The following is an 11,529-nucleotide window of genomic DNA, read 5'->3' on the forward strand; positions in this document are numbered from 1 at the left end:
GATCAACAGATAGATAGATAGATAGATAGATAGATAGATAGATAGATAGATAGATAGATAGATAAAAGAACACCATGGAATTGCTCTTTTATATATAATATAATAATATATAGTTGCCCATACATACACATAAACAGATATGCACGTGTCTGTTTATTATATAAGTGTGTGTGTGTTTTAATATAGTATTTGTGTTATATATGCATATATATTCTATAAGGGCAATTATATATATGCATGTACACTGAAGGCACAAATGCATGTGTGCCCCTATGCGCCCATGTGTGTTATCACCTATATTAAATACACACCCACATTTATACAAAACACACACACATGCCTGTGAGGTATAAAATATACACACATGAAAACGCAATACACACATTGCTGGCATCCGTGGTTATATTAATTTGCTTTTCAAAACACTGCCCCCTGCCAAATTTTATTGTCTCGAAATTATCTACTGAAAATAATCGACTCCTAAATAAATGGCCCTGGAATCCTTTTCTGCGTGACATGATCAAATTTTCATAAAGCAGGGGCAGCTTTGGAGAACAGAACTCTTAATAAATGACATGATTATAGAGTGCAAGCTAATGTGAACGGTGGGGGGGGGAGGATGGTTGAAATCCGCCTGCCTGTTACAGGATTTATTAGGGAACGGTACATTCAATTTCTGCATGTAAGTAATTATCTTTTATTTCATTTCGGGCCGGTAGAAAGCTGCAGCGGCGAGAGAAGCCCTCCGGGGTCTTCTGCCTCCAAACGAGCCCGGACTGCCTACACGAGCGCACAGTTGGTGGAGCTGGAGAAGGAGTTCCACTTCAACCGCTACCTTTGCAGGCCCCGCCGGGTGGAGATGGCCAATCTGCTCAACCTCAGCGAAAGGCAGATCAAGATCTGGTTCCAGAACCGGAGGATGAAGTATAAGAAAGATCAGAAGTCGAAAGGCATGGGGTCTTCTTCCGGGGGGCCCTCCCCAACCGGCAGCCCGCCCCAGCCCATGCAATCCTCGGCAGGATTTATGAATGCCTTGCACACCATGACTAGTAACTACGAGGACCCATCGCCTCCTTCCTTCAATAAACCCCACCAGAATGCCTATGCCATGTCCACTAACTACCAAAACCCCATCAAAGGGTGCCCCGCCCAACAAAAGTACGCCAACACGGCGCCGGAGTACGACCCCCACATATTACAGGGCAATGGGAGCACGTATGGGACTCCCAATATGCCAGGCAGCCCTGTATACGTTGGAAGCAGCTACGGGGATTCTATGCCTGCTCCGGGCCCCTCCCTTTACGGCCTCAGTCACCTGCCACACCACCAGTCTGCCAGCATGGACTACAACGGCGCTCCACAGATGCCAGCCAGCCAGCACCACGGACCCTGTGAGACCCATCCAACTTACACAGAGCTTTCCACGCACCACGCCTCTTCTCAGGGCCGAATCCAAGAGGCGCCCAAACTCACCCACCTGTGATAGGGTGGGGGGCAGGGTGGGTTGTGGGAGAGCAGGACAGACTGGGGAAGAAGTTGGGGAGCACTGAAGTGAGGGAGTGAATCTGCAGTGGGACCTGGTTCAGAAACATTTGTGTTGCACCCTTAAGATATTTATTTGGTGGCCTGTCCTGTTAGCCCTTCAAGTGGAGAAATTTCCTGTTTTTTCCTGAAGATTCATTTTATTTATTTGCAAGATGCAGCTCTCAAATCTAATCTAATCTAATCTAATCTAATCTAATCTAATCTATCTCCATACACACCCCACTATCTCTCTCTCTCTCTCTGTCTAAACTCTAGATAGATATACCTTCTAATGCTTCAACACAAATGCTTTTGAATATATATCTGGGGTAGTTTTATGGAAATCTAGCAAAATACAAAACCAAAAGAACCTGATATATTTAAAGAAGGTACAAATAAGTACAAAGATTCCTCTGACATTGATAATGACAGCATATTGTCAACCCACCAAATCTATACAGTTGGCCTATCAATAACAGATACATTTTTTAATCTAAATAGATTCACAGAAAACTGCACTCTCCAAATCTCCCCCCAAAGAATCTTACCTTTTTCTTTCCAGTCTAACTCTTGAGATGAAGAACATCTTTTTTGCTGAGTAATTCCTCCCCTCACCCCATTAGCTGAAAATATACATATCTGCCAAGACTTCGAAATAGTACCTTTCTTCCTCCTCCTCTTCACAGGCTCCCCAACTAGGCTGAAGAGTTGCAAAGGTTCTGGAAATAAATTTCTGCAACAAAGCTGATTTTTATATTTTTTTTTTAAAGAGGCCAAAGAGAGGAAGAGAAAGTTGACAGGTCTGGATATTTTTAACCTTTGCCTCTTACGAAGTGAAGTCTCCATTCGGTTACGCTTTTTCGTTTAGGGTTCATTAACAAAAAAGCAATCTTAAGACTTAGAAATCCTACATTTTGTTCCTCCTTCTCTCTTGACTTAACGTGAAAACAGGGTATTTTTGAACAAACGGTGTGTCCTCCAAAAGAAGCAGAAGTGAATGGACCTTTGGTATTTGCTAATGCTTTCTTGTCTGGACATCTTTGTTGCACTTAGAGTTTACATTGAATGGGTATAAAACAACTTTGAAGGGCGTTCGTCCACTCAATCCTGACGTCTTTCAAAAGCTGTGTGTTCTGGTGAACATTCATATATATATTTATTGGTTATAGCCAGTTTAAAATATTTTTCCTTTTTTTGTATTATTTATCCCCAACATCATGTATTTATATGAGAAAAAGAATCAAATTGTACTTTTTTAGTATTTACTTGTTATAAAGGACATTGTGTTTCCTTGTCATTGTACAACAAGCTTATTTTAGTTATTGTAATTTAGGAAGACCAGTAGTTTTATGTTACCCTCGTACTTATGAATAATGTAATTAGTTCTACTGGAGGCATGAGAGCAGAACCAGACTGTAATTGTATAGTCCTGAATTAGAAGAACTATAGCTAATCCCCCCTCCCCGTCACCCCTCCTCTTTGGAGATCTTTCTTTGTTCCTACAGTAGTAATTTCATTTCCTTGCTTAAGGGGTTGTCTGTTGAACAATTCTTGAATAAACTTTCTGTTATCAATTTGGATCTTGTCCTATTAGTCGGATCTAAAAGCAAAAATAACATAAAGACGAAGTAGTCAAAACACAAGCTTAAATATCCCAGAGACTAAAGACAGATAGCTAGATATCTATAGTCTCTCCTCCATGGCGCACCCCTCAGGTTATAATCCTATTTGTTTTAGAGCGCAGGTTATAAACCGTTGACACGTTCCTAGACCACAATATTTAATTAAAAAGTTAAGAGCTAGTCTCTATTTCCCTCACCTCACCCCACCCATTCGCCCCTTGGAAGCCTGTTTAAAATTCTCCCAAGCAGACTAAAGTTCACAGTCCTCTTCTGAGGTTACAAAGAGAGGAGATCACGTGTCATCCGAACGACACAGCCATTGGGCCTAAAATGAAAACAAAGGAAAATGATTAATCACAAAAAGGCAAAGAGGAATTTTAATACTGAAGTGAAATTAAATCACTGGAGAAGCGGAAGAATAAAACCTTGGTGCTGGGAGAGAGATGCTGTGATAGGGTTAAACTGCTAGTGAAAGGTAAAGGGAGGAGGGAGGGAAAGATGTATGCAGAAGCAAAAGCAAATATAAGATAATGCTGTGGATAATTTGTCTTTTATGCTCCAGAGCCTTAAGAAAACTTGTTTTATAAGCGGTGTGGGTCAATAAAAGTTTTATGATGCTGGAACTGGATATAAACTGTCTGTCAAACACAAAATGCCCCATTTGCATTGCTGTAACAAATAAGCAAGGAGAAAGCTCTGAGAGGGAAGGTGATACTCCTAACACTGTTCTTGGGGGAGGGGGGGAGGGGGGGAGATCAAAAGGCACTGAATACTAACATCATTTCGGTTGGAAACAATGGCTTAAATTTATTAATTAGCGGCGTGTCCTGCCTGTATGTACAGTCTTCTTGATTAGACCACACACACGCACACTTTGTGTATGTGTATGTATATATGGTTGAATGAAGACTTTACAATGAGCAATGATTTTCAGTTCATTTTATCTTTGATTTCTTTTTAATAAACGAAAGGCCGGGTTAGTCATTCCAGCCTTTGTGCAATCATAAATAATAATTAACCAAATAAGCAAAAAAGAAAGGAAGAAGAAGAAGAAACTTGTTTTTCTACACAGGACTGTAACTGGATAATATCCAGCCATGCAAGAAGCAATTTAAGATTCAGTGATACTACAATTTAAAAGCATGGAAGCTTTGATTGAGATCAGATCAAATAACAATATTCAAGGTTTTAGGGGCTTCCCCCGAGTATAGTTTTCTCGGAGATGTCACTGAATCTAAAAGAGTGGGCGCCATATTGTTCGATTTGGTGTCACGAAATGCTCCTAACTAGTTTCAAAATAAGTGAAAGTGAATCCAGCAGCAGAACGAAAGACCCAAGTCACATTTCAGGGTTCAGACAGATGTTGTTTCTTTTGTCCGTCCCACCCCCACCCCTGAAGCGTCCCATGTTCTCAGTTTTGATTTTGCACATGACAGTATTAAATAAGAAGACTTGTCTTTGCCTTAAAAAAAAACTTTGCGTTTGCCTTTAATGTTCAGTATACATATAATGTATTGTTATCTAACAAAAGAAAAAGAAAGAAAGAAAGAAAGAAAGAAAGAAAGAAAGAAAGAAAGAAAGAAAGAAAGAAAGAAAGAAAGAAAGAAAGAAAGAAAGAAAGAAAGAAAGAAAGAAAGAAAGAAAGAAGACTTTCCCCTCCAAATAGGGAATGGAAATTTAATATCTGATCACTCCCTGTGAAATAAAGAGCAAGAAATGTTCCCCCAAAAGGTTTTATGGCTGTAACTTTAGTGTTAATAAGGAAGAAGAAAAAAATGAAAGAAGCTATAGTCACTTTCCAAGTTATTTCAGCATATCCCACACCTCTTATAAACCAACCTGTCTCCCAGGCAGTAGAGAATACTGTCCTGTTTTATTATTACAACTAAGATTCAAATAAAGCCAGATTTTAAATTGTTTTGATTCTGATCTCTGTTCTGATTTGCTAATTGGTTTTGTTTGTTTGTTTCTTTGGGTTTACCTTTTATCCCCGGATCTCAGCAGAAATCCAATCAAATAGAGATGAACGTTTTGGGGAAATACTCTCCCAAACTTTAAGCCCATGTCCGCGTTCCAGCCATCTAATTTCCCACTGTTTTATTTTATTTTATTTTATTTTATTTTATTTTATTTTATTTTATTTTTTGCTGCCCTGCAATTCGGCTTGGCTGTAGATTTCTGGGTTTCTCTGTAAATGCTTACCACCCACACGGATGTTTGAAGGGACAAAAGTTTCTAGGCTTTGCTGCCTGCCTGCCGTTTGCCAGCCCTTCTTTCCGAGAAGATGCGGGAAAATAGATCTTGAACCAACAAACTAAAAACCTTCTAAGCTTTCAGAATGTTTTATTTTTTGGTCTTCTTTTCCCAGAATTGTTCATTGTCTAATCTTTCTTATTTTGCTCTTCTCTAGGTTAAAGTTTTCGAATAATTCCTCTCACAATAACTCAAAAAAGCCAACTTTCTTTGGTAAGTTGGTTAAGGCCCAACTGTCAAAAGGCTTTCGAACAAAAGATTGATCGTTTCTCTCTCTCTCTCTCTTTTTCTTTTTTGGTTTGTGTGAAGCTGCTGGCTTTAAAAGAAAAATCTTACTGAGAAATGACTTTTAATTTAATGATTTGTTTTCTAAACTATTAAAGAGGAGCTGTTTAGCGACAATTCATTTGATTTCAAAGATATCAGTGACCTTAAAACACGTTTTTCCTCTTGCAGCGAAGTTTAAAGCGCACTCACTTAGGAGTGGGGGATTAAGGTACTTTAACAAGCTAAGATTTTTCTCCTCAACTTTTAATGCTTGCTTTATGACTTTGAAGGATCTAAAAAGTTCTTAAGAACATCTAACTGCCCCCCAAATAAACCTCTGAATTCAGCTTTCATACTGACCTGAACTTTTTTAAAAAAATCCCAACTGCAGATATTGGTAAATCTGAAATTCCAATTTGCCTCACTGATTAGGTTTAGCCTTCCCTGGCTGTTAATGAAGACTGCCTCTGCCTTGATTTAGGAAACTTGTTTTCTATTCCTATTTCAATCCGTTGTCAAAACTTTAAAAAGAGTAATGAGTTTGCTTCTTAACTGCTCCTGTCTTCCAGAATGTGCTCATCAGCCACTGTATTCCCAGGCAGGGAAAGAGTTAAAAAGGCAACTCCTACCTTCATTCCCACCCTTCCCTGCCTTACAGGCATCTCCACTGTTGCAGCATAGAGGTTACCCTAATTAAATGCCAGAGCCCAAGTCCTTCTAAAAGGGGGGGAGGGGGGGAAAGGGATGTTTCCTAAGGACCATTTTTATTTTAATCTATTAAAGAAAATAATGCTTTCTGTTTTCCAGCAGGCCCCGCCTGCCATTGGCCAAGGCTGGTCATGTGACCAGGAATTTGGCTGCATTTTCGCCCCAGTCTCCAGTTTAATAGAGCAAGGTCCCCATACGCCTGTATTATCAGCAATATAACAATTATAAAAGCCCGAGAATCGTCATCATAACCATAACAATAAAAAAAACTGGGGCCCTAAGATTTCCTCCCTCCTCCTTCTCCTCGTCCCCCTCCCTCTGCCACTGGGCCCTGGAAAAGCCATGAATTTTGAATTGGAGAGGGAGATCGGGTTTATAAATAGCCAGCCTTCGCTCGCAGAGTGCCTGGCGTCTCTTCCCGCTGTCCTGGAGACATTTCAAACTTCATCAATCAAGGACTCGACATTAATTCCACCTCCTTTTGAGCAAACCCTCCTCAGCCTGAATCCTTGTTCCAGCAACCAGGCGAGACCAAGAAGCCAAGAAAGAGCAACTCATGGCCTGGCCCAGCAGCGCCCAATCCAGTTTGGCCCTTTGGCTGCAGAATTCCCCTGGATGAAAGAGAAGAAATCAGCCAAGAAAGCTACTCAGACTCCATCCTCCTCTTCCTCTTCGCCATCCTCTTCCTCCTTCCCGGGATCTGCAGCTGGATCTCCTGCAGGTTTGTACAATGCAGGGGCGAGGGGGATGGGGGGTGTTTATTGGGATTGGATTCAGACAATAAACATGTTGGCATCATTTCGCCCCTCACCTGCCCCCCCCCCCGCCCCATCCATCCATCCATCCATCCCTGAAACGGTGTTACGCAATAAAATACATCGCAGCGATATGCAGCCTTATTTTTTGGTGTGCCCCCCCCCCACTCCAGTGCAAATCAAAGAGGGAATCATAGCCGGTTCTGCAATTATCTTTCCGAGGGAATAAGCCTACAAGATTCCGTCTGAATTGGAAGCCAAATTCTAACATGTCAGGGCTCGATTTTCCTATTATTCCCGAAATTCTAGAATTTTTTCCCCCTCCTTTTTACAGCCTGCTGGGGGGGGGGGGAGAAGAGAGATTTGCTGGCGCTTTTGTGTGTGTGCAGGAGGTGAAGGAGGGGGACAGAGACCGAATTTCCCTCATCGGTATCCATTAGGAACATGCAAAATAAATAAATAATAATAATAATAGAAGAAGAAGAAGCCATAGATAGCAAAATAAAGCAACAGTCCTTTAAACGTGTTCTCAATAAAATAATCTTGGGTTATATTTTTTTTTCCTGGGGGCCCAAAGGACAGAACCTTTCTCGGTGTGTTGGGAGTTCTTTCTTTCTTTCTTTCTTTCTTTCTTTCTTTCTTTCTTTCTTTCTTTCTTTCTTTCTTTCTTTCTTTCTTTCTTTCTTTCTTTCTTTCTCTTTTTTTAAAAAAAACCAACACCAAACACATTATTTCGGTCAATTATAAGACAACGACAACGTGTGAAACGGGCGGTATTTTCCGGTGTCGACTGGGTCCTCCCCCCCAGAAAAGGTTTGGAGTTTCCAAACTGTTGGCAACAAATGTACCAGGGGGACGAAATATCCCCCTTCCATTGGAGGCGGGAGGGGCAGGGATATTTTTTTCCCTTGGGGTGGGAGGATTGGGGGAGTGAAACGTTTTCTTTGGGGTAGGGGAAGGGAGCATGAGAGTGATTTGGGAGGATGGTAAATTCTGTTTTCTCCTGTGGGAGCTTAATTCTGCCCCTTGGTTAGCACCGGGCACCGTTCTGCCCTGCCCTGGAACGGGAAGCGAATGGATGTAGCTCGTTCATCACGGTGGCTGTTCCAACCCTCTCTCTCTCTTTTTCCCCCCCTCGTCCCCTTGTAAATGGGCGGTTGTGTGTGTGTGTTGTGAAGACACCCAGGGGCTCCCAGAGACCAGCGCGGGCGGCTCCCGGCGGCTCCGGACTGCCTACACCAACACCCAGCTCCTGGAGCTGGAGAAGGAATTCCACTTCAACAAGTATCTGTGCCGGCCCCGGCGGGTGGAGATCGCGGCGCTGCTGGACCTGACCGAGAGGCAGGTCAAGGTGTGGTTCCAGAACCGCCGGATGAAACACAAGAGGCAGACCCAGCACCAAGAGCCCTCCGACGGGGACCTCGGCTACCCCAACCTGGAGGAATGCAGCGACGAGGCGGACGAGAACTCTCCGTTTGGCCAAGCCCTGGAGACCCCCTGCCCTTTTCAAACCAAAAACCAGGCGAGCCAGGAGCCGCCCAGCGCTCAGCAGCTGCCCCGGAGCCCCGGCTACCCAACGCCCACCGCAGAGCCAGGGTCCATAATGGAGCCGAGCAGGGCAGCGGACAGCGTGGACAATGCCTTCCCGGAGAGGCAGGAGTCTCCTTTGTTGCCAGATCTGAGCATCTTCGCGACAGATTCCAGCCTCCAGGGCTCCCTGCAGAGCCCCGTCCACTTCTCGGAGGAAGACCTGGACTTTTTTACAAACACATTGTGTACTATAGACCTGCAGCATCTGAATTTCCAATAACCAGTCCCACCAGGGTCTATCTGCCTTGGCTGTGTCGCCCCTTCCACACGCACCTCCACCGGCTCCCCACTTGACACCAGAATATTTCTATAATGTGGCCATGTGCTTTCTCACACCCCTTCTCCCCTCGCCCCCTTTCAAGTTCGTTCTAATGTGGAAGCTAGATCATAAGAATGGCCCATCCTTTAAATAGTTATTCCCATAGTCCCAAATAACAGGATCCTCCTATGTGTTTACTAAATTCAGATATTTAATTATACTTTTATTCTTTCCTATTTATTTAAAAGAAATACACAAGCAACCCCCCCCCCCTCGCCCCTCACAACCCCCCACCCCCGAGAGAAAACATTTGTAAATCCTTCAAGTGACTTTCTCAGGAATCCGAACGAAACTTTTAGATTTCTTAATAAAAATAAATAATAATAATTAAAAAAAAAACCCGGAGGAATTTTGTTTCCTCTTTTTTAAGTTTTAGATGTAGACTATTTATTCAAATCCTTTAATAGTAAATGGCAAATTATTTATTGTACATTATTTTCATAGATTAAATAAATGTCTTTATAAAATTAAAACAATGTGTTATCATTTTTATGTCTCGTCTTTAAGAACCTTGTTCATTTCCCCTCTGAAGTTAGAACCTTCCGTTTCTTTCTTTGCAACTATCTACTGGTTTTTATTATCTTGTGTAGACAGGGAGGATAAGAAGAAGAAATGTGACCTCATAAATCACATTTTTTCATAGAAAGCAGGTCTCAATCAGGAATACTGTATTCATTAAACTTCCTTGTTCGGTTTCCCTGCGCTAGTTTTTTGCTCAAAGAATAAAGACCTTCGCTGTGAATTTTAACATATTCATTCTTTAAACACCCCATTCCTACTCTTGGAGCAAAAATATTGTTAGATAAAAATCGTCTGACCTAAAATGTAAATTCAAAGTTTAAAATCTCAGCTCTACACATTACTTTCAAAACCACCCCTCAGTCCTGAGAACACCTACGTCCGGCGCACGCTGGTTAGAAACGTTTGCTGTTTAGAAGTTTGTTATAAATATTTCCCGTCTCCCGTGAGTGTTAACACCACGCAAATGACAATCCAGAAAGACAAAAGGCAGCCTCTTGATTTTTCCAATCCTCCATTTCTCATCCCCTGAAGCAAAAAATTACCAATTAAAACTGCCCCATGGTACACAAGGGGTGGGGGGAGAGAATAAATACTGTCTAGTTTCAAGAAATACTCCATGGGTGCACCCTGACTACCATATTTGTAGCCAGCAGTTAAATGGTATAAAGGAAAGAAGGGGGGAGACATTAAATTTAAAAGTGGGAGAGTGAAGGGCGGCGGGGGGCGGGGGGGAACACGCCAGAAAAAAACAGGACTAATAAATCTGGGGTGATTTCGATAGCCATTTGTGCCGGTCTGCCCCGGCTCGCGCGTCCTTGTAGGAAAGCTTTCCTCCAACAAGTAATTTTAAACACAAAACTCATATATCAAAAGGGGGTGGGGGCTTGTTATGAATGAAAAGGGGTCAGCGGAGGAATCAATCGCGGTGACACAAAAAAAATAAATCATATTACGTCTTTGCTAAGTCATCGGTGTTTCCCCAGACACGGCAGAAATTTGGTAGGCGTTCAAGTCGAGTTTGTGTGAAAGTAGCATCGAAACCCAGAAGACTGGGAGGCGGGGGAGAGCGTGGGAGTGGGAAGGGGGAATAGAAGGGGGCTCTTCTTTCTTCCTGGGCTGCTTAAAATGGCGCAGGAATCTGTGGCCAGACAAGGAAAACAGGCAGCCATGATAGAAGCTATATTTATACTGGGCAATTTCTGAGGAGCTAAGGGAGGAGGGTGGGAGTCTAGGGAGGTTAAATGATCCCTTCTGTCCACGCAGTTGTACTATAGGGGAAGATGGATTTTTCACACACACACACACACAAACACACTCGTTGATACAACAAAGAGCGAACATTCTACCCCACCGGGTGTCTCTTTTGGATGAAGATTTAAGATTTTGTTCAGCCTTCATTTTGCTGCTGGAATTCACATATCAGAAAGATGCAGTAAGACATGTCATTGTCACCTCCCACTGCTTTTCTGGGGGGTGGGTGGTTAAGAACTTCAAATTTAGCCAACCTTCAAACAGTTGGGTACAAAAGACACATGTTTTGAAATTGCTCTTGGAAAAATCCCAGACATTTCTGTCAATTACAGCAGGGAATTCTGCTTTCAAGTCTACGCGTTTTAGTCTTAATACGGATAGTATTTCGCTTTTGCAGAACAAATGCTCAGATATATATTCAAACGAAAACGCTGCTCCTGCGGGACTGAAAATGTTTATGTTGAAAATCGAAATATATTGCAATTCAAATAATCGACTAACTCTTACTCAACAAATGCATATACATAAAAAACACTGACCCTACAATTAATGCCAGGAGCATCCTCTTCTAGAAGTCAAACATTTCCCAACCCAGCATGTGCACGCCTCTTTTACTAACCACTCTTGTCCGCTCTGAAAGTCCTGAAGTCCCGACAGACCGCGCCTTTCCAAAGTACCACAGAAGGCTATTCATTATCGTTAAGTTTATTTAATATCT

At 42.3% G+C, this 11,529-nt stretch overlaps 2 protein-coding genes across 7 annotated transcripts in view; both read left to right on the plus strand.

The window, feature by feature from the left end:
* Positions 1-3,102, plus strand: part of HOXB3 (homeobox B3) — a 58,976-nt gene extending 55,874 nt beyond the window's left edge. For all 6 annotated transcript variants that reach the window (XM_078850758.1, XM_078850757.1, XM_073325531.2 and 3 more), the window contains one exon: positions 720-3,102. In XM_078850758.1, the coding sequence (XP_078706884.1) occupies positions 720-1,483 (764 nt within the window). In that variant the 3' untranslated portion in view covers positions 1,484-3,102. The remainder of the gene's footprint in view (positions 1-719) is intronic.
* Positions 3,103-6,460: 3,358 nt separating this feature from the next.
* On the plus strand, positions 6,461-9,450 carry HOXB2 (homeobox B2). Its single transcript, XM_073325532.2, has 2 exons — positions 6,461-7,095; positions 8,308-9,450. The coding sequence occupies exons 1-2, from the start codon at positions 6,717-6,719 to the stop codon at positions 8,937-8,939; spliced, it is 1,011 nt and encodes a 336-aa protein (XP_073181633.1). The 5' UTR covers positions 6,461-6,716; the 3' UTR covers positions 8,940-9,450.
* Positions 9,451-11,529: the final 2,079 nt, after the last annotated feature.

This window comes from Lepidochelys kempii, chromosome 27, assembly GCF_965140285.1.
Source record: "Lepidochelys kempii isolate rLepKem1 chromosome 27, rLepKem1.hap1, whole genome shotgun sequence".
NCBI lineage: Eukaryota > Metazoa > Chordata > Testudines > Cheloniidae > Lepidochelys > Lepidochelys kempii.